Source organism: Podarcis liolepis, assembly GCF_965112155.1.
Source record: "Podarcis liolepis genome assembly, chromosome: 8".
Classification (NCBI taxonomy): Eukaryota; Metazoa; Chordata; class Lepidosauria; order Squamata; family Lacertidae; genus Podarcis; species Podarcis liolepis.
This window is the reverse complement of record NC_139560.1, coordinates 32,585,203-32,607,429: the sequence shown is the minus strand read 5'-3', so window position 1 is coordinate 32,607,429 and position 22,227 is coordinate 32,585,203. Positions and strand designations below refer to the sequence as shown.

At 40.9% G+C, this 22,227-nt stretch overlaps 3 protein-coding genes and 2 long non-coding RNA genes across 7 annotated transcripts in view; 3 read left to right on the top strand and 2 right to left on the bottom strand.

Moving 5' to 3' along the window:
* Nucleotides 1-22,227, bottom strand: part of LOC310713432 — a 304,345-nt gene that overhangs the window by 7,169 nt on the left and 274,949 nt on the right. The gene's annotated exons all lie outside the window — the stretch shown is intronic.
* Nucleotides 312-10,318, bottom strand: ELOC (elongin C). Its single transcript, XM_083517506.1, has 4 exons — nucleotides 10,165-10,318; nucleotides 5,651-5,706; nucleotides 3,240-3,383; nucleotides 312-743 (listed from the first exon to the last, which is right to left on the bottom strand). The coding sequence occupies exons 2-4, from the start codon at nucleotides 5,652-5,654 to the stop codon at nucleotides 553-555; spliced, it is 339 nt and encodes a 112-aa protein (XP_083373632.1). The 5' UTR covers nucleotides 5,655-5,706; nucleotides 10,165-10,318; the 3' UTR covers nucleotides 312-552.
* LOC310713447 lies at nucleotides 753-2,033 on the top strand. Its single transcript, XR_014529256.1, has 2 exons — nucleotides 753-1,573; nucleotides 1,805-2,033. It is a non-coding gene; the product is annotated as an uncharacterized lncRNA (long non-coding RNA).
* On the top strand, nucleotides 5,785-18,109 carry HAUS3 (HAUS augmin like complex subunit 3). Of its 3 annotated transcripts, none has more exons than XM_083517315.1 (5): nucleotides 5,785-6,170; nucleotides 12,965-13,945; nucleotides 14,548-14,987; nucleotides 15,730-15,952; nucleotides 16,868-18,109. In XM_083517315.1, the coding sequence occupies exons 2-5, from the start codon at nucleotides 13,028-13,030 to the stop codon at nucleotides 17,090-17,092; spliced, it is 1,806 nt and encodes a 601-aa protein (XP_083373441.1). In that variant the 5' UTR covers nucleotides 5,785-6,170; nucleotides 12,965-13,027; the 3' UTR covers nucleotides 17,093-18,109. The 3 variants fall into 3 exon arrangements, with proteins under 3 accessions (XP_083373441.1, XP_083373440.1, XP_083373442.1); XM_083517314.1 differs by lacking the exon at nucleotides 5,785-6,170 and adding an exon at nucleotides 10,780-11,413; XM_083517316.1 differs by lacking the exon at nucleotides 5,785-6,170 and adding an exon at nucleotides 12,068-12,106.
* TMEM70 (transmembrane protein 70) lies at nucleotides 20,306-22,151 on the top strand. Its single transcript, XM_083517439.1, has 3 exons — nucleotides 20,306-20,597; nucleotides 20,801-20,912; nucleotides 21,538-22,151. The coding sequence occupies exons 1-3, from the start codon at nucleotides 20,391-20,393 to the stop codon at nucleotides 21,984-21,986; spliced, it is 768 nt and encodes a 255-aa protein (XP_083373565.1). The 5' UTR covers nucleotides 20,306-20,390; the 3' UTR covers nucleotides 21,987-22,151.

Below are 22,227 nucleotides of genomic sequence, written 5' to 3'. Positions count from 1 at the left end.
AGAATGGTTTCAGGTTAAGAACGGACCTCCGGAACAAATTAAGTTCATAACCAAAGGTACCACTGTATAATGATTGAACACTGAAAATTGAGATAACATAAAAGACAAAGCAAAAAAGAAACCTTAAAAAAAATCTGCAACACAACCTGGTCAGAAGTAAGTCCAACTGTACACAATGGGGCATACTCTAAGTTGATATAGAACTGCAGTCTTAGCTGGGATCTGCTCTCAGAAAGCACTTCTCTAATTTCAATGGGTTAAGAGCATAAAAAATAGAGTTCTGTCATCAGAAAAAGGATAAGGCAAAGTCGTCCACTAAATTAGCATGTTTATTTGTCAGTTGGTAAGAAGTCTGTTACTTATGTAAGCAGCAAAACAAAATCAGAGCACGAATGATTCCTATGCAAAATCACTGTGAGCAATAGCCTCTGCAGTGACCATTACACTTCTTAACCAAACATACAGAACATGCCATATGAAAAAGTTACTAACTGAAATACGTGCATTAAATATTGGGAGAAAAAAAGGTTTACATTTTTATTATAATTTACTTTAACAATCTAAGAAGTTTGCGGCCATCAGCAGTTCCAGTGCAATTTCAGGTGCAATTGGAAATTCAGGGATCTCTGTAGAGCTGTTAGTGTAGCGAACCTTATAGGTGAAATACATGCATACTTTGGATAGGACGTGGGAAGGAATCTCTCTGAAATTCACTTCATTAGTTTCATTTTCGGCAAATTGTCCTGTGTACATAAAAAAGACAAATGAGCACACAGATCTTTCTGCAAGTAAACATTTCAACAAAACGTTGTGTATGATTTGGTAGAGTTCTTTGCCAGTTGAACCTGAGCATTTTAAGAATGCTGTATCTCCTTTATGCTTTAAAATTACTTCAATTTTGACCAGCTAAAGAAACAATATTTTTATTTTATGAATATTTTCTTCAGAAGAATATTTTAACAATATTTATCCTACAAAACCAACTCTTATGACAGTTTTCACGTCAGAAGGTACTAGTGGGCTGATCAGAGTGAAATCTTGAACATGACAGAAGCTGTAAAAACAAGTTAATCAGGCAGTGCCCTTTTCAGCACTAGTACAAAGAATGACAGTTAGTTTTGGGCATTCAAACGGATTCTGGACTTCTTTTTTCTTGAATGGTAACCTCTTACCCAACTCCACCCCACATACATGAACATGTCACAGAAAAAGTAGCTTCTGAAAACTCAGGGGAGTTCTAACAGGAGTTTTCTACATGGCAAATAAATGCTGTTCAAAGAAAAAGGAACTAGTCACACACTTCAGGTGAATGAGAACCCTTAAGTACACTTAAATTAGTTCTTTGGAGCCTGGCCATTGTTTACATACAATCTAAAAATTATCAGAGGACTACACCAAAAGAAAGCAGTAAGTTGGTTAAGGAGAAGGTTGGCTGTCATGGATTCTACTTATTCCATTTTGAGAACTGATATTTAATTTCCACATCAGTGACCTTGCTTCAGTTTGGTTCTGTACTGTTTGATGTTTTTTATTTATTTATGATTAGTTTTGTATTTATAACTAGTTTTGTTATGTTTGTGATTACAGTGGTACCTCGGGTTACATACGCTTCAGGTTACACACTCCGCTAACCCAGAAATATTGCTTCAGGTTAAGAACTTTCCTTTAGGATGAGAACAGAAATCATGCTCCGGTGGCGCAGCAGCAGCAGCAGGAGGCCCCATTAGCTAAAGTGGTGCTTCAGGTTAAGAACAGTTTCAGGTTAAGTACGGACCACCAGGACGAATTAAGTACTTAACCCGAGGTACCACTGTATGTAAATCTTTTTATGTTGTAAACCACCTTGAGCATGGTTTTAACTATGGAAAAGTGGCATACAAATAAAATGATGATGATATAACGCTAAGCAAGAATGAGAGAATGAGGGTACTTAGTGGATAAATTTTGGCTGCTTCAGTCCTCCCCATGCCATCTGGAGCTAAGCAATGGTTTGGCTTAGCATTACAAACAAACAAACAAACAAACAAACAAACCATGAGCTGTAGCCAAGGTTTGTTCTGAAAAGCGACCAACCACAAGCCTGGGTTTGGATAAAATGCTAAGCTAAACCTGTTTGGGGAAAACACCCTCAAAGAGCAAATTTGAACCCCTGGCAAGTCAAGTTTCGCCTGTGGACCAACAGTTTTCTCAAACCACAGGGCTTATAGAAAAAGACATGGATTGAGCATTGCAAATGTTAATCTATTTTGGCTTTTCATCTTAGAACTTTATATTAGAAGTTCAGACCAAATTTAAAAGGTGACATAATATATTCATATATGCTAGTTAATTTAAGGAAGCCATCATATAAGTACTTAAAAAATAGTTCTAAAATTTGACAATAAGTATGGTTTTAATATGTATGTCTCTACTGTTGTATCTCAACACATCCCTGCCTGTGACATATTCCGTCAAATGATTTCACCTTATCTTATGTCTGGAACAGTTTCCCAAAACATCTCCATGATGCTACCTCTCATGTTTCTTTCATACTTCCTTCACTTTCTCTGTGAAGACGTTGGCACAATTTACTAGTCCCCATATACAACTGTAATTAAGCCTAATTTAGGAGGCAATGTTTTTTTGGGATGCAGCTTATCTATTATTATGAACTGGATTTTATTGTTAGCCACTATGTCTATTTTTTAATGAAAAGTTGAGATTTCCTATCATTTCCCCTTTCACTGATATCTAGAAGGTTCATGCCTCTCATTCTCTGCAAAGTACCATGTGCATTGTTATATAAATAATTGCTATTCATAATAACAAGAACGAATGAAGTATTCAGAGTCTATTGTTCTTTCTACAAAATATTTCATTGATCAAACTATTATAGACCTCTTGGGTTTATCACCCACTTAAAGAAGCAAAGAGGAATTATATAAGGAAAACAAACACAAATCTTAGCTGAGAAAAGATACTAGCCTTTGGTACTCAAGCACAGTGGTGTGCAAGGGTGTTTCAAGTGGTCAGTATAGATAAGGCTTGGATTACAAAATATGTTTATTGTTTCATGTACATGAAGTTGTTGGCCACATTATCTTTGACAGGCATAGAAATAAAAAGAAGAAAAGTGAGCTTCTTTAATGAAGAAGCTGAAAATTTGGTTTATTCTAGTGCCCACATCACAAGCAACAGAAAACCACAATGAAATCCAAATGCATGCCTTTTTGGGGTAAGCTACGCTATATTGAACTTACCTGGACCACTCAACATAGCTTTTATTGTTCCCGATGTGAGTGCATGCTCTCTTTTAACTATGAACTCATGGCCATCCGAGGATATCAATTTCACATACATAGCATCGGGGCCTTCACAGCCCCCATATGTCTTCTCTTCTCCATCTATAATACACAATTATTATTCTACTTCAATTAATGTATGTTAGAAAGCGTAGGAATAAATAAATGAGAAAATATTAAATTTCATTTTAATGTTTAATTATATGTTAAATTAAGAACAGTAAATTAAGAAATGCAAGAACACTAGAAACACCAACACAGTCAAAGTGCTCCAATAACTTTTTGACCAAAGACTCCTGAGCAAACTTAGTAGTATTGAGATAAGAGGAAAGATCTTCTTGTGAAATCAGCACCTGGTTAAAGAACAGGAAGCAATGAGTTGGAATTCACAGACAGTTCTCACAATGATGCAAGACATGTCTGCAAGGATCTATGTTGGGATATTTAACTTGTTCATGAATGACCTGGAGTTAGGAGTGATCAGTGAAGTGGATGGAAGAAATACAGGAAGCTACAATATACCAAGCAAGACCAGTGGTCCGTCTAGCTCAGTATCGACACATACTGGCAGCAGCTCTCTATTATTTCAGACAACAGGCTTTCCCAGTCCTACCTGGAGATACCAGGGATTTAATCTAATACCTTCTGAATGCAAAGAAATTGAGGACATACCTGCATAATTAGTACTCACACCTGAGTGATCAATTAGTACTCAATACCTATGGCCTTTCCCCAGTCAATGTTATTCACTGGAACTAGGTGTAAAGTGAAAGACTTTGGGGCAAAAAATCCTAACTTCATATTACACTGCTGGGGTCTGAGTTGGCAATGTGGAAAAAATAAACACTCAAAAGAAAAATGCATGTACTTCTATTCTTCCATTATCAGAAACACATATGCAACAGTCATGCATGTACACAGCACTCTTCCTTTCTCTCCCACACATAGATACATGCAGACAAACACATTCATACACCAGACATGCAGGCACACATAAATACATTTTCAGCATTTCCAGGCTTCACTCCAGCGCTGGAAGATCTCTAAAGAGTCAGCAGAGGGGTTTAATCACCTGATCTTGGCACTAAGCACTATGGTGCTAAGCTCAGAGATAAAAGTAGAAGGGAATATTTCTCTCCACTCCCACTTTGGTGCTGGGGTTAATGGAAATGCTGCCTTTTACTCTGAAAGAGCAGGCAGAGGGCTTATCTCCAATCTTAGCACTGAGATTGGACATAAGAGACAGCTCTGTCTGCAATTTAAGGCCTTATGTTCAAGCTCCATAAAATGGCATGGGATGACTAGGAAGTGAGTGGGATCTGCTGGAACAGGCCTAGTTGACTAGACAAGGATGTGGCTGACTAGAGGCTACCTACCACTGCCACAGACATCTGGCTAGTCACAGTGGGAAACAGGATGCTAGACTAACTATGTCTTTCTTCTGATCCAGCAGGGCTCTTCTTCTAGCTTTTATCTCCTTAGTTGCTCAGCACCTTTTCACATTGGATGGGTGCTGATCTACTAATCAGAAATCCTTGAATCTACTGAAGTGTTTTCTCATTGATGTTTAAACTCTGTTAACTTCCTATTATATCAATATAAAAATGCAAGATTAGCAACTTCACCTAGAAACAAGAGAAATATTTCCTTCATCTCAGCATTGTTGATAGAAACTAACAGAAAGCAGTTGCAGGTGGCTGGTGCATGATTTCGACCAAATGGCTTTTGTTCTTTGGTATAGTACATGTCATTTGGAACTCTTCCTTGATAGAAGCTAGGCATTAAATATATACAATTTCATGCATTAAACAAGTAGAAATAAGCTTTACAGCACAATGCAGGGCAGGTCTACTTATAATTAAGTCCTAATGAGTGCAATGTCATTTATTCCAAGGGATTATAGGATTGCAGCCTTGTTCTGTTTCTTCCCTTGCCCCCATATGCCCCATTCATTCCAGACAGTTATCAAGTATACTCTAGAACTTCCTGGGCTTGGTTTGTAGGGACATAAGGCAGCCACTTTGCAAACACTAAGCAGATCTCGGTCTGATCTGTGCTAAGAGGTATTCCAGAAAAAAGAGTTATGTACAAAAGCACCACAAGTAATTACAGAATTGTAGAGTTTGAAGGGACCACAAGGGTTATCTGGTCCAACCTCCTGCAATGCAGGAATCTCCTTGCTCAATGTGGGTCTTGAACGCACAACACTGAGATTAAGAGTCTCATCTACCAACTGAGCTATCCTGTATTGTTGCTTTCAAGAAGTCATTAAACATTTTACCAAAACATGGAGAAAATAAAACTAGGCATTTATGATATGCTTACAAAGCAAAGGTTGTTGCCAAAGATATTTTTCACAGTACACTTACCCATCTCTTCTTATCAGATGGTTGGTTCTTTGCCCCTAGAGCCTTTGCAATAATATCTGAAAACAAACAGAAAAGTACATATACATTTAAGTTCATTGCGAAAAGCAAAATATGTGGATTGGTGGCAATGTAAAAGGTCATAAATGGCAGTCCTTTCTATAGCTGATATTAAAGTTAAATAAAAACATGACTCAGCTATGTTTACTGTGCCACATTACCACATCACATGTAGACCAGTGTTTTCATTAATCAGTACCAACCAGTATGAGATCAAGGTCACCCAAAACTTCTTATTGACTAACCAATCCCATGACAATTTCCAGGAATAACCTCATAATCTCATCTGGGTGTTTTTTGGCCACAAGACTCCAATTCAGATCTCAGATCCAATTAGATAGGTTAACTTTGGGGCACTGTCCGAATACATGCCTAATGGCTTTCTACCAAAGTATTTTTTTTGGCTTATTGGAACTACTTTTTCCTCAGGTCCTGCTTGAACCAGATTCTCACCCCAAAAGAGGTAAGTTATCTTAACTTCAAGACTAGATTACTGTGGTATGATTTATGTGGAGCTTTGCTTGAAAAGAGTTAGGAAATTTCCAGTGGCCCAGAATAAGGCTACCCAGATGTTGGCCACAGAAAGCCAAGATAGCATATAAGGGTCTTCACTGGATACAAGTTGCCAGGCTCAACTGAAAAGATTGGTCCTCAATATAGTCTCAAGGTCAATTTTCAAGGCACTGGCCCTCCCAGAAATAACCACTCCTTTAAGTTCATTGGGGAGATCCAGTTCCAAATATAATGATGATGATGATGATGATGATGATGATGTGTGTGCATGTATATGTATATACTACCCATCTGATTGGGTTGCCCCAGTCACTCTGGGAGGCTCCCAGCAAAAATAGTAAAAACATAATACAACAGTAAAAACATAATACAACATTAAACACTGAAAACTTCCACATATGATATGTAATTAAAAGTTTTCTATTGTCCAACAGGACGGATTTATCCTTTGCTTTTGTAGGTAGGTGGATGCCTTTTATTCTACCTAGCTTCTATAGACAGTTGGACTTTTTAATAATACAAATTTAGTACTATAACAAACAAATACACAAGCAAGCAAGAAAACAAACAAACAAACAAACAAACAAACAAACAGTAAAATGTGTTTTCATTTTGAATGGTTTATTAAATTATATTATTTAGGTGCTTTGGGGTTTATTTTTGCTGAGAAGTAGCAATAAACATTATTTCATTGAGACAAGTTATACTTCCTATGAGCCGGTAAGCACTCTTTCAGGGTGCAAGGGAAGAAACAATGAAAGAAGGGACAATCACAATGGGCACAGATAGGGACTGGAATCACCTTTATAGTCACTTCCTTCACTATTTAAGAATACAAGTTAATCAAAACAACAAAATTCACTGTTGCGCAAGTGGACTTTGGCTCACACAGTGGAACTTCCCCTCCCCCCCAAAAAAAAAATTTGGATGATCCCCCAGCATTGGGGGTGCAGGGAAGAAAAATGCAACACAAACACACAAAACTGTTTCACTACCATCTCATATCACAAATCAGCCAAAGGGAGAACACACCACCATAAAAAACCACTTAAAACTGAATGACCTACCCTTCTACATTAATGAAACTTTGGGTCTTGGCCACTTTCCTGCCTAGTCATGCCACTCCTATAATGTCTCTTCCCAGTCTCAATGGAGTTCTTAGCTAACATAATGGCTACTGCACATTTCACTCCCACCAGTGATCAACACCATACTTGGTTACACCCATGTTTTGAAAAAACAAAAAAACTTTCCATGATTGCAAAGGAATAATATCTGACAACTTATGCAAGTGCTGGGGAAGAAATAACAGAGCAGAAGAGGGAAGGTTATTTACAACCAGCACAAGCCTGCAAGTTTTCATGGATGATGTAATTAATGGTTGCTATATCATGTCATTCCAAAAACTTATGAGAAGCCCCTTTTGTTTCCTGTCTACATTATAAAGGATTAGGTGTGTCCCATGATTTATCACAACTCTATAAAAGGTCCCATCACCACATTTCTAAAAAGATATTTAATTGTTCTGCCTACTATTTTATGGAAGAGCATCAAAGATATAAGACAATGCCTTCTTTAATTTTGTTGACAGTGATAAAAGACAACAGAAAGAGGAGTTTTGACCTTTAGAATATAAACCATCTGTATGTTGTAAGTAGCATAACATCCACCAAGCTTTTTGCATAGTTTTCCAGATATAAGAATCTGTTATCTGCTACTTTCCCACACTGTGTATCTGCTAACATTCTTGTTTTCAGCCTACCAATTCCCCACCCAACAAATGCACTGCAAGCAGATCTGCTGGTACAAGCTTTATATTGTAGTTATTCAAAAGGTTGCTGGATACCAACAGCTATTTAACACTTAGGCAGCAGATTTTCTAAGAGTAGCTTTGCTGAATTTATCACGGGGCAGGGAAGCATATGAAGGTCTATTTGCATAATCAGCATACAAGCACACTGATTAATATTCTGTCTACATGCTATAATAAATATCAACTGAAATGAAATTTAGAAACAAACTAAATAAGAACTGCAATTTGATCAAATTTGTAACTGAAAATAATATTTGGGCCACTGAAGATTATGGGAACAATCCTACCCCATAGCAAGATCTGCAGGGATGAGTGGCATTATGATCAGGCATATCTCCGACTGACCCTGGAGGTTGTTAGGACAGTAAGGCTATGCCACCTTAACTCCCCCATCCTTGGATCATTCAGACCTACACTGGCATTTTTCCACTTCCCAGCTGGAACCCAGCAACTGAGCTTCCCTTGAGGATCTTAAAATAGCATAAGCCCTGAGAATGGGGTATTCCAGGAGTGTGGTGGGGGGAGGACCAGAGAGGGAGGATTTGGGCTTAGTCATGTGACCTGACAACCCATTGTAAGTTAAACTAGCAAAATGGGAACTTTACCTCAAGCAATATTTTAAAGGCTTATTCTCCCTCTGTCAAGCTTAGGCCAGCTCAGCCAGCAGTAGCCGTTTCTGAATGAATATTGGTTCTGGTGTAATTTATGCAGGTTTAATTTAAGCTGGGTTTACCATGCACCAGTTTCTTGTGTATAGGACTGCTCCTATATGTATGTTGCCTGTAAAAACTGTCCCCACTACCTGGTACAAAAAATAATAATTTTAACTCAATGTATTCTCAAGCGCATCTGAAAGAAGTTTTGTTTTGATTGCCAATTACTTCACCCACAAAAAATGAACTGGAATTTGGCTAATTGTGTCCTAAAACATGTGATTCATTATTTTTATGGCAATGCAATGAAAATTATGCCCACTCATACACAAACACCATTAAGATTAATCATATGAAAAGAGGAAGTCCTGGAATTTCTGAAAGAAAATTATTAAGATTTACTTATATTGTGACCTTTAGAATACATGCAGCAGGTGCTACATCAGAGGAGCTTTGAACCAGAACAGTTAAAGTCATGAAGTGAGCTCCTTTCATTTATTAGGCCATGGGCCTGGCTCTTGATATCCCCACCTTGAACGATAAAGATGGATATCAGACGCTGGTCCTTTCTAGTGGTTACACATTGGTCAAGAAACTCTGTTTCTCTACCTATTCACCTGGTCCCTCCATTAACCGATTTTTAAAGCAACAAGAAAAAACTGCTTTGTTTTGCTAGGCGGGGGTGGAAATAACTCGAGTTCTGAATTTTAATTCAGGTTGTTTTGTGTCATAAGCTGTTTTAAAATACCAGCAAGAGCCACTTGGGAACCGAGGCTGAAAAACAGGGGGGTTCACTGCATAAATAAAGGCTGATTTCAGGTCACTCACTCCATGCCTAAACTATACACAGACAGACTGCTTTCCGAGACTTGGGACGTGAAGATCCCCCTACCCGGCGGTTTTAGGAAAAGAAGGGTTAGAAGCCAAGCAACACTGAAATCTGGGTACACTCGGGTTTTAACTGATTAGGAAAAAGAAGCGCGACAGTGAGAGGAAAATCCAGACGCGAGATCATGTGGGATGAAAAAAGCGCAGGCCGCATGGAGACTGTGATGTGGATGTAGCTTTGGGTTCCTCCTCAAGGCAGTGGGACTGAGGTGCCCCTGGGCTCTTTCGACAGAAGTGGGCCGTCTGTTTCGTATATGGAGCGGCGGCGGCGACAGGGGGAAGAGTCTGAGGCAAACGGAAGGGTTTTCGGGGGGCGAGTCGGGGTGGAGAAAAGGGGGAGGACGAAGTGAGGCGAGGACGGCGCAGCGCAGTTAAGAGCGGACAGAAAAGCGCCGCCCGGCGAACGCGTTCGGTTCCCTCAGGCTCAGCGGCGCCTCGGTCGCAACGGGATCTGCTTTTCACCCGGCCTCTTCCCAAAGTCAACAGGACGGGAGGAAAAGGGTCCCCGACGGCAGTCACAACACGCGGAAAGGGAAGGAAGGGGTTTGCCGGTAGGCCCCACCCGCCGGCGCTCCCCCGTCCCGGCTCACCTCTGCCCTACCAGCGCCCGAAAGATATTCGCCGAGTAGCTTCTCAGGCCCCTCACGGTTCCAGCCGGGACAACCGCCCCCCCTCTCCGCCCCAAACCACTTCCTTTCGGTCACAGACACCGGTTTCCGGTCTCCGAAGTGGACGCGCACGGAAAACCATAGAGAGAGGGAGGGGAGAGAAAGGCTGAAGTAGCGCCCCCCTGTAGTTCCCCTCTGATTCGACAATAACAAAGAGGTTGGCGGCACCGTAAAAAGATTGGTTTTGAGTCTTTGAGGCAGGGTGATTTGGGGTCACGAAGAGTCGGACACGAATAAACAACAACAACAATCTGTAGCCCTCCATATGTTGCTGAACTCCCAATGATCAGGAATGATGGGAGTTGCAGTCCAACGTTTGCATCTGTAGTTTAATGTTCCAGAAGGTTCTGGCTACCTTTATGAAAGCTGATCTAGACATTTTTTAATTTTTTATTTACTTTTGCGCTGCAGGTGGGAAAGAGAAATGCCAGACAAGTAAAAGGAACATCCCATTTCCAGGCAATGGGAGTGTCACTATAGTGTTTTAAGTTTATAAATAAAGCATAAACAATATAAACAACTCCCATCGCTTTATTGGGGAAAAACTTGATATTTGCATCCTTGGGATCACGGGGCCACAGTTCCCGGTAATTTCTCCTGTAGGATTTCCTTAGTTGCGCAAGTTCTTTCTATCTACGCAAATGACAAGGGGGCGGCTTCAGTCTTACATTGATGAGCCCAGTATACCCATGTCACGGGATTTTAATGTTATGCTATTGCAGAAAAAGGCATGCGCTCCTCATCCTTCAGTCTATGCAATTCGTAGAATAGTGGCCCGGGAAAACCCCAGCCGCGTCGCGTCTGCGTGCCCGTGGCATGCTGGGAAACGTAATTCGCAAGAGGCTGCTTCACTAGAAATAGCCAGCCGCGCATGCGCACACATCGGAGTGGCGGCAATTCGCCGCGCCGAAGAGGCCCAACCATCAGTCGAATCCCATGGGAGGTAAAAGACAGATACAGGAACTCCCTCTGGAACGGAAGAAGCGGCAGGCTGAGTGAGGCGCGGTTTCGCCACCCGGAAGGGCTGAGCTGCTCTCGCGAGACTTTGCAGTATGTCAGCCGCCGCGAGAAGGTGGAGGTTTGAATCCTCCTCCAGTGGCGCCCGCTAAACCGTCGCGGCAGCTGGAATCCCTTTATCGGGAGGCCGATCTTCTGCAAGTTTTACTCGGAAGTAAGTCGAGCAGAGGGGGTTGGACTGGCGAGCGAAGGAGCCACCAGCTGTCTTGGTTCTTTTGCGCAAAAAAGACAAAGGGTAGTTCAATGCAGAGTAGATCCATTGATCCATGATAACTTGGGTTCCTTGATTTCAGTGGATCTGCTTCGCGTGTAACTTAGTTGGGTGCAATTCTACAGGGAAACGAGCCTCGCCGCCCCGTAAAGGATAGACAGATTTAGGCTGCAGTTCCGTGCACGCATAAGCTGCCATTGAACACAGTGGTGGGTTACTTTTGAGAGGGTATGAGTTTCATCGTTAAAGCTGCAATCCTAGACACACTTGAGAGGCCAAGTCCCCTGAGAGACTTACAGTCATGCACAGGATTGCGTTGCTAGGCTGCAACCCACTGCACACTCACTTTGGAGTTAGCCCCGTTGAACAAAGTGGGGCTTCCCTCCGAGTAGGTGTGTGTGCCTAGGCCTGCACCGCTGTTGTGGCAGTAGCATGTCCAGAGCTGCATTCCTTTTGCATAAAGTAATCCCACCACTAAAGCCAACGTCTTGTACTGTCACATCACATTGGGTTCAATGGCGCGTGGGATTGCCAAAGTCTCTCTCTTTTGTTTTTTGTTTTTGCTGGACGCCTGCCCCCTTTCCATTTATTTTTTAGCCAAGTGTGTAAAGCTGAATACGTACAAGTTAAAAGAGTGTAAGTTGTGGGCTTACTGTACTTCATTGGGAGTAAATGTGCATGGGTGTGGTGCTAATTGAGATCCACCATTGAACGTGATGGGGTGTGCTGTCAAACACATGTAACTGGTAAGTATTCTGCCTTTGTTGAAACAGGAGCCAACCTTCTGGAGAATTTGACATCTGGAAAAAGTTAATCCTCTGAGGCCACCAGGAGCTGACTAGGCAATGCCACACTTGATCTGGTGGTGTCTGACACACAAAAGCTTCAGCCACAATTAAATATGTTGGTAAAAAGGAAAAAGTCTAATACGGCTACCCCCCAGAACTTCCTTAGTAGGAAGTTCTACTACTCTGCTGGATTTACCTCTGAGTGAGGAATGTCCCAGTACCCAAACAGTAGATGGACAGCATTCTATCAACATTTATCTGGCAGCATTCCTACCAGTGGTAACCAGCAGAACCCCCCCCCCCCCAAAGCAGGGTGATTTGGGGCAGGGAGCGGCTGAGCATGCAGGATCTTCTGAATATTGTGCAGACTGCTGCCATTGTGTGATGGCAGTGGGCTCAACTGGGCCTTCTTGCTGTCTTAGCCTGGAAGCTAATGAAGGAAAGCAGCATTTTTTACTGCCAGCTCTAGAAGACAGTTGAGATTATCATTAAGCAATTACTACAGTGTTTTTCTGCATAGTGTTGACAGGCAACTATGGGTTGGCTAGTTTGTAATCAACATGCAAAATTATGGTATATATATTCTATCTAGCAAGTGAAAAACATGTATTGTTTACTGTATTTTTTGTATGTTCTATCTTTTTTTGCAGAACTTTACTTAAAACTATATTTTCTGTTTATCACTCTATACTTTCATTTGCTACAGATATTTTGAAGCCTATTGACAAGCCTCTACAAATATCCAAGGTTGAAGACTGATCTTAAAATCATGGACTGCGGTCCCAAGTTTGTTGAAACCCTAAAGAGGATTGGCTATCCAAAGGCAGATTCTCTTAATGGAGAAGACTTTGACTGGCTGTTTGAAACGCTGGAAGATAAGTCATTTCTAGAATGGTTTTGTACGACATTGAATGAGAGTCATACCTTATCTGAAGAAGAGCTGCAGTCATTTAATCTGCTTCTTAAATCCGCAAACCCACTATTAGAAGAGGATGCTCTAGATGAAGCGCTGAAGACATGTAAGTCTCTTGAACTTAAAACCAACAGTTGTGATGAAGACAAAGAAGAAAACCTTAAAATATTAGAGGATGAGCTTCAGACCCTTCAAAAAAGGAAACACCTAAAAAGCCGTCGTCGGAACAAGCTTCAATCAGTGGCCTCAGCCAATAACCTTCTGTGCCTGAAGCTGAAAGACACAGGAGAGGAAAAACCTAAAACCCTGAAAGAGGCGCAGGGAATTCTCAATGCCATGAATACAAAGATAAACAATGAGCTGCAGTCTCTTACTCAAAAAATTGGAAAGTTGACCTCTTTCTTTGCTGTTGCATCCAGACAACAAGAATTGGACCCTGCTCCTGTCCTTTTAGCCCAACTTGCCTTAGATAAATACTTGTGTCAAGAAGAGCAAAGCACAGCAGCCCTTACTTTGTATACAAAAAAACAATTTTTCCAAGGTATATCTGAGTTGGTTGAAAGTTCTAATGAAGACAATTTCCAGCTTGTAGATATACGGAATTCTTTTACTTCTGATGAGAGCAATGATGTATGTGAGGATAGGCAAGAGCTAACCAGGTTGAAGATGGCTTATGTTTGTGCTCGGCATCAGCTGATTCAGCAAGAAGCTAAGAATCTAAGCATGAAATCGGGTCTCCAGTGGGCAGAGGATAATATTTGTTCTTTAAAGAAGGTATGTATTGAAGATGATTATTATTTTACAACCAGACTCTTTGTCACTGTACAGATACTGTATAAAGAGTATGGGGTGTAGCCAACAAAGCCATTGCTCCTGTTCCCTGGAAAGAAAGGAGAAGTTCTGTTGTATGAGCAGAGGTTGGTGTGTGAGTGCCATGGCAATTGGACTTTACCCTGTCAATGTGAAGTTGAATCAGTTTTAAGTTTTTAAAAATTCTATTTTAATTTTAACCACCAGGCTATTTTTTTAAAAAGCAACTTAAATTGGATTTTATATATCTCTTTAATCAGTTTTTAATTAATGAGACTGTAACTAAAATGGCATTACAGGTATATTGTTGATAGCTATAAAATTATTGAGGTATTGAGCCTTATTAGTATTATTTTCTAGAGAAGTATTCTGTTTGTGTATCTGTCTTAATTCCTAAAGTAACGTTTTGAATCTTTCATTTATTAAAAAAAATTCTTCCTTTATTAAAGAAGCTCAGTATCTGAATTTGGAACTTGTTAGTGACAGAAGTGAGACAGTAGAAGTGTATGGTTTACAGGATCTGTTTGTTTGTTTGTTTGTTTGTTTGTTTGTTTGTTTGTTTGCAGACTCCTGGAAAAGAAAATGTTGAAACCAGAATTTCTAGCCTGAACAGCGACATCTCAAAACTCAAAAAGCACTTGGCTCAAATAAACAATGAAACTCTACCTTTGCTAGTAAAGGAAGATGCAGAGCTATTGAATATGCCTGTGGTGAGGGGTGACTTTGATTTACAGATTGCTCGACAGGACTACTACATATCAAGACAAGATCAAATTTGTAATCAGTTGATCAAACAGAAGGCATCCTTTGAACTTCTTCAGTTGGCTTATGAAATTGAGTTGAGAAAACTTAGGGATAATAGCCGTCTCCTGGAAAATATAGTACAAGATCTGAAACAGAGCAGTAATACTTTGGTGCAGGTACTAGAAACAATGTCAGAGCCATCAATAACCCATCATAAAATACCAAGAAACACTATTGATTCAAAAGATACTACTGCACAGAGGTAAGCAGTTGATTATTGATAGAATTATGAATGTATTAATTGAAGTCTATTGTGGAAAACTAACTAATCCTAAATGTGGAAGTAAGTTCCATTGAAATCAGTGGGTTTATCAAAAAGATAACCACTCTGAGCCAGCATAGTGATTTGAATGTATTGGGTTGGCCTTTGCTGATGATCTTAATTCTTTATACACATAAATGTTCCTGGCCTTAGAATGTTTTCAGCTGCTTCTGATGTATGGAGGCATGCCTTCTCCCAAGCTTAAGCATTTATGAACAAAATTGAGGTTTTAAGCCTGGATACTTGTATTTAAGCTGATTATCAAATTAGGAAGTCATGCTAACTGAACCTATACAGAATCATCATGCAGAAGCCTATTTAAATCATTGGATTTAACTTATTTTGGGGTTGGGATAACTTATGTGGTTTCTCATATGAATTAAGAATGTGTGCAACTCTAGTATAGCCAAACTTGCAACAATTATTTCCTGTGTAATGGGCTGTATATGAGAGAATTAATTGGACCAACTATGGTCTCATAATTTTGTTATTTTCTGCAACTCCTTTACAGAGTTACAGAGAGAAAACAAAAGCTACTGTTGTGCTGCCATACTTAAATGAACAATCAGTTTCTACAGATGAGTTTTACTGAAATAATTGCATTGATCCCCCTTTATCGTGTATTCGGGCTGCTTTTGGAAGATTCCTTGTACATCAGCAAATCTTATTTCTTGTTTTCAAGGCTGTGTCAACTTCTGGAAGGAAGTAATTCAAAGCAGTTGTTCAGAACATATGAAGGCCTTGAGCAGATGGCTGAAAAATTACATCTAGACACAATGTCAGTGGTTGATCAATTAGCAGTATCTAGCCAAGAACAAAGTCTTCTGTCAAAGATGGATGCTGATCTAGGCTCACTTCGCAATTCTATGTACTGTGGAGGAGAAAGGGTCTGTCTTAGTAACCTGGTGAGTAACTGGATTAGGATCAGTTCTGATTGTAGTTGTATAGTGTGCTTGATAATATCTATCATTTTCATATTGAACACCAAGGAATCTGCATGCTATTTGCAGTGGGCCTCCATAAACAAGGTAGACAGAAGTGAATCCTCCTGAAGTTCTGAATAATTACTGACATGAACAGTCTAGCCCAGGTCTGCCCTTTCTGCTGCTTGACCATATTCACTGCCAACAGCTGAGGCTCAGGGTAGTGAGCTCTGGTATATACTCTCTCCCTATGCTAGAACTGGACACATGGCTGTAGGAATAGGGAGTGCAGGAGGAATAGGGAGTGCAAGGCCAGCACCTTCCACCTCCTTTCTTAAGTTCCAAACTACTCAGCCACCACAGGAGAGAGGTGCTGTCTGTGCTCCAAGCCTTGCGGGATCCTTTCTCTGACTACATCCAGCAATGGAACTTGTCATATCATCAAGCTTTCCCATCTTGTCCATGTTTTGATAGGTGCCACAGGATGTGCCTTTTGGCTTTGACCACCTAGCTAGCCAGAAGCTGATTTTTTTGTAGGAGTTGATGCCTTCCGAGAAGACAAAAACATCTGAAGTCCTGCACAGTTTTTCTCTTTTTGAAAACTAATTGGAACCTGCAAGAACTGACCCCTGTGAGTTCTCTACATGAGCTTAAGGGGCTCAGAAGAAAAGGGTTTATGGCAACCACAACTAAAAGCTTGGTGACAGCTGAGCCAAAATTCATAGATCCCTAATCTAGGTCATAAATTTGGGCTTTTTAAAGGAGCAAACTTTAAAAATGTATGGCTAGTAGCTGCTGAAATTTGCAAGAAGATAGTGTGGTGTTTTTCTACTTCAACCTGTATTTAGAGTACACATAAACTGATCTTGTTGTTATTGTATTTGTCCCCATATTTAGGAACTGGCTGAGCAGTTTCACCAGCAGGAATTTCTGTTGAATAAACTGAATCTTCTTATTGTGGATCTTCTTGCTGATATAAAGGCTAAGAAGAAGGTTTTGGAGAATGATAAATTACAACAGATGGAAAGAAAACTGTGGGTGTACTTCTTCAAAGATGAAGAATGCTTGAAGACTGCTGTGGAGAGAATGGAACAGCAGGCTAAGACTCAAGCCTTGTCTTAAAGATTAAATTTTAGATATGTGTTTGAAATGTTTTTTGTGTCTTGTACTGATCTTTGAAATTTAACAAATGGAGGAAAACTCAGAAAAAGGCTTTTCCTGCAGCATCAGGAAAGCACGAAGTGTGTGAGGCACTCAGTTACTGAATCAGGCAATTGTGCATCTTAAATAGTTCAAGTATGGAGGGCAAAAATAATATGAGAAATGTCTTCAGAAGACAAGGCCTAATTATTTTAAGTTAACTGAAAACTATCAAGAAACAACCAATGTAACAAACAGAGGGGGAAATCTTATGGTTGATATCCAGCAAAATAACTCTCAGAGTAGACCTGCTAGAATAGTTCATTGATTTCAATGGGTCTCCTCTGAGTATGATTTAGTTGCATATTAACATACAGTTGCTTGCTACAAGGCTTCCAATATTTATCATACTGTTTTGGATGAGAAAGTTTATCATATTTTATCATACTTTATTTTATGCAAAATATTTTATTTTATGGACAAAAAGCACCAACTCAGAATTGGAAGATAGTTCATTCCTCAGAAAATTGGTCCATTGGCCTTTTCTCTTTCTTTCTAGAATTAACAATTCATCATTGCACCATTGCTCTTACTATGTAGACCACATCTTGTATGTATATAAAACATTCCAAGTATGCCTATTTTTGCCTAATGCTTGTATAGCTTACATTACCTACCACAGACTTTACTTCCCTGATGTTCTGTAGAATACCTTACACAAAGACCCCACTGCAGTTAATAGAATTGTCCAAGACTTAGCTACAAGTAAGCTCTAAATGCAGCGGGACTTACTTCTGAGTGGAAATATATAGGAAGCACTCTTAATATACTGTACTTAATGCACAATTAAGGATTGTTGCCTTTAATCTCAATACTTAATTCCCATAAACCCTATAGAGTTTAATATTACTTCCAAGTTAAGTGCTTTTTCAATTAGACTGTAAATGTTGATATGATTGAAGTATGATTTAGTGTTCTAAGTAAACCACTAAACCACCTTGTGCTAGCCACACTTCTCTGAAGTCTCTCAGCCTCACTCACCTCACAGAGTGTTTGTTGTGGGGGAGGAAGGGAAAGGAGATTGTTAGCTGCTTTGAGACTCCTTAAGGGGAGTGAAAGGCGGGGTATCAAGTCCCAAAGTTTTCAACTTTTTTGAATCCACGGCTCCCTTGACCAACTATATTCTTTCTGCGGCACCCCTGTGGGGCTCAGGAGCCCAGTTATGTCACCCCTTGCCTGTAGAGCTGAGTGTCCGTCACCCTTTCTTGAATACCCTCCCTTGTGAAGTGTTCCCTCAGCCTCTCCTTGGGAGTCCTCTGGACAGTCATTGTTGCCGCCCCTGGTCTCTGAGCTGCCCCACCCCACCCCAAAGAGAGGTGCCCCCTGACACTGCCCCACAAGGGCCTGGGACTTGTCTGTCCTACCAAAGCAAGGGTTGGCAGACTGGCTGGTTGGGCTCCCTCACCCACTTGCTTGCTTACTCCGAGGCTGCCTCAGCTCCTGGCAACCAGCCCAAGAGGTAGCATTTGCCAGGGGAGCTTGTAGCCAGGGCCGTTGCAATAAACAACTGTGCAAGCCTTTGGGAGGCCGAGGCATGAGAGGGCATCGGAGGAGGGAAGGAAAGAGGGACAGAGGCTAATGTTGCCCACGGCATCCCTGACCATCATTCAAGGCACCCCAGGGTGCCATGGCACACTGGTTGAAAACCACTGGCTTAGGTCATTAAGCCCTAATTTGTCAGAATGTTTTACATTTTAAATTATAACCCACATTGGATCTGTTGTTAATGTTGTATCTGACCTTCACCATAAGATCCCAAACAAATTGCTTGCTGCTGAAATACTCCCATTTTTTTTTGCTGTTTGGGGAATACAATTAAGGAAATGAGATTTCAGTATCTATCCATCCCACCATAAATATTGGGCCATCAAAAATCACACATTTATGCTGCAGTGAACACACACAACACTATTGCCAAGCAACATGTCTAGCCAAATCCCTCAAGCTTGTTATTCCTGGAAACAACTGATTTGTCTACAGATAAGAAACTTATAGTATTTAAATGCCACTGTGCTCTTTTGAAAAAGTCTTAGGCCACCTCTAATCCTGTTTGTGCTACCTGGTGTCTGTTTCAAACGACGTGTGCCACACCTGAAAGCAGCCCTGTTTAGGGAAGTTTTTAATGTTTGATCTTTTTTGTGTTTTTAATATTCTGTTGGGACCCGCCCAGAGTGGCTGGGGAAACCCAGCCAGATGGGTGGGGTATAAATTAATAAATAATAATAATAATAATAATAATAATAATAAACTTGGTTATTTATGCCAACCTGGGCAGAGCATTTCCCAATACAAGACCATAGATAAAATGGCCCTGTGGCTTTATTTGAGCTGCAGCCCTGTTGTGGAATATAACTACTTTGACCTAAAAACTGAAAACATGATGGGAAACTTTGGAACCCATGCAGAATGCTTTACTAAAAACAGTGCAATTCCATGTGCTTGTGGCCTCTTGTTCTCTATAAATGTGCAATTTGCTCAACTGGTTCCCCCTCCCCTTTCAAATTTGATAAATAGAAAAACATTTTACTAATGTTATACCTACTTGTTTTTATGTTTCGCTTTTTTACTTTGTATTTCACTGACCAAAGCACACTTGGTGAGAAGGTGGGATAGAAATCTAATTAATAAAGTTTACTCGCAATTGAGCCCCATTATGCTCCATAGTTCTTACTCTCCGGATCTTGATCTTAGGATCCCTTCCAGAAACAGCAGGGCCTTTAAAGACTAGAAATCAGAATATCATTTCTATTCTATGATATTAAGCGGGGTCGGGCGGACTTCAGGCTTACAGGATCTTTTGTTTTGTTTTGTAGACTAGAACTGTATTCTGGTTCCCAAAAAAACAAAAAGAATCCTGAGTCCAAAACCAAAAGTGATGGGAGCTCACAGCCTTTTCACCCAATAAACCCAAACTTTCTTTAGTACAAATTAGGGCGGGAGCGGGGGTGTTGTTGCTGCTGCTGTCCGAAAGAATCCTTGCTGCAGGATTCCCGATTTGCCACCTGAATGACCAGAATTCCAGGCAGGTTTGTAACCCAATGATCCCGCTTTCCTAGCGAACGCCTGTCTTAAAATCCACGCGTGAGAAGCGAGCAAAGGCGAGCCGGCTCCCAGCCCCTCCTTCCCGGCCAAGCTGCACCGGAAGGGGAAGGACCGAGGCGGCGGCGGCTTTGCTTGCCCTGGATCCGCCTTAAGCAGGGAAGGACGTGGGGCTCAGGAGATGCTGCTCCGGGCTGGGGTTCGCCTTCGCGCGTCCAGCCTCCGACTGTGGCTGCGGGGCGCCGGGAGATGTCACGCGCTCCTGCTTACCGAGAAGCATCCTGGAGTCCTGGAGCCGGGCCGCCGCTCCGTGGCTGCCCTATGCAGGCCGCGACTCGGGTGGCGTGGAGCCCCGGGATCTCTCTCCGCGATCGTGGGGAGCGAGCAGGTGCTGCCGCGTGGACCGCTTCTTTTTCTAGTGGTAGTGTCCCGGGAGTGCTTGCTTTAATTCTGAAGGGGGTCAGGTGACAGGCGGTGGATAGTTTACTCATCAGATGCACTATTAGCCAAGCGCCATATGATTTAGTGAATGGTGCATGTAGATATAACAATCTGGAACTCAAAATCCATGTTTATCTGTTTTTGTTGAAGGTTCCATCTCTCCACGTGCAGCCTCTTCGCTGCTTCAGCACATCCTCCCTGCATGAAGATTCTGAACATGGCAGATTAGTTTATCGTGGAAATTTGGCAAAGGCAGTGCTAGGTGAGTATATTAGGGTTAGGTGTCTTGTTATGTTTTGGTTCTAAACACTCTGAAGTATTTAAAATTACTTTTCACTGGGAATTGGGACCCTCTGTCCACCAGAAACTTGTGTAAAGGACGTAAGTTGGAATGCCTTGCTTCTATGGCAGTTGAGGATTTGCCAAGTGAATTTGATAGCTGGGGGGGGGGGGAGTGTCAGCAGTGCAGCACTGCTTCTCCTGGCCTTTGATATGCCTAGTGGCAATTTGTCACTCTCTGTAGCCCAGGGCTGCATCATCATCATCATCATCATCATATATTTATACCCCGCCCATCTGGCTGGTTTTCCCCAGCCACTCTGGGTGGCTCCCAACAGAATATTAAAAACATGATAAAACATCAAACATTAAAAACTTCCTTAAACACAGTACATTTAAAGCACATTCTGCCCCCTTCCCCAAAATCATAAGAACTGTAGTTTGTTAAGGGTGCTGGGAATCGTAGCTCTGTGAGGGTTAAACAACAGTCATATGATTTTTTTTTTGGGGGGGGAAGTGTCTAACACAGTAATAGTTGCCCTTCTGAGGATGTATGGGCTCACAAGCTATTTCCAGTCTCTAAATATTAATTTGTCTTTCTCTTGCAGGCGTGAAGTTCTTCTCTTACTCTACCAGCATGTTTAGTCTTAGCATAATACCTATTATCTTCTACAAAACTGGTGTGGCTGTCGACAACCTTCCCTTGCAAGTTATGTTTTACAGTGTTATAGGATTCTTTACATTTGTAACTCCAGTTACTCTGCATTTGATTACAAAGGGCTACATCATCCGCCTGTACCACAAGCCTGAAACAGACACGTACACAGCTATTACGTATAATGCTATTTTGGCGGAAAAGAAAACTGTGTTCCATCAAAAGGATGTGAAGGTTCCCGACATCAGCAAGATGTTCACATCATTTTATGCTAAAACGAAATCAATGCTTGTTAACCCTATGCTTTTTCAATATCCTCAAGACTATAATCACCTTATGGGTTATGACAAGCCCTTCACCTTTGACTTCGAAGAATCAAAAGAATCCAGTGAAGGGAAATAGATGTTTCTGAATAAAATGTGTGTATACGTGCAGACTATTCAAAATTATTTTATAGAATCCAGGATGCAAAATCCCATAGCAGTTTTTTTCTTCATTAAAAGTAGTTTGTTCAGTAAAAGGAACACAGATTAAAATGAATAAAACTGGAGTTGGTTACAAAAGGAATTTACATAAACGGGATGATGTTTGGTCGATCTTTGATTAGCTTAAGGCTTGCTTTTAATCATACGAAAGAGTCTTT

Coding starts and splice junctions, on each gene's coding strand:
- TMEM70 (XM_083517439.1), top strand. CDS start 20,391: ATGCTGCTCCGGGCTGGGGTTCGCCTTCGCGCGTCCAGCCTCCGACTG. Junction 20,598..20,800: donor CGATCGTGGGGAGCGAGCAG/GTGCTGCCGCGT, acceptor TTTTTGTTGAAG/GTTCCATCTCTCCACGTGCA. Junction 20,913..21,537: donor TTTGGCAAAGGCAGTGCTAG/GTGAGTATATTA, acceptor TTTCTCTTGCAG/GCGTGAAGTTCTTCTCTTAC.
- HAUS3 (XM_083517315.1), top strand. CDS start 13,028: ATGGACTGCGGTCCCAAGTTTGTTGAAACCCTAAAGAGGATTGGCTAT. Junction 14,988..15,729: donor AAAGATACTACTGCACAGAG/GTAAGCAGTTGA, acceptor CTTGTTTTCAAG/GCTGTGTCAACTTCTGGAAG. Junction 15,953..16,867: donor GGGTCTGTCTTAGTAACCTG/GTGAGTAACTGG, acceptor CCCCATATTTAG/GAACTGGCTGAGCAGTTTCA.
- ELOC (XM_083517506.1), bottom strand. Junction 744..3,239: donor AGCTATGTTGAGTGGTCCAG/GTAAGTTCAATA, acceptor TTATGTACACAG/GACAATTTGCCGAAAATGAA.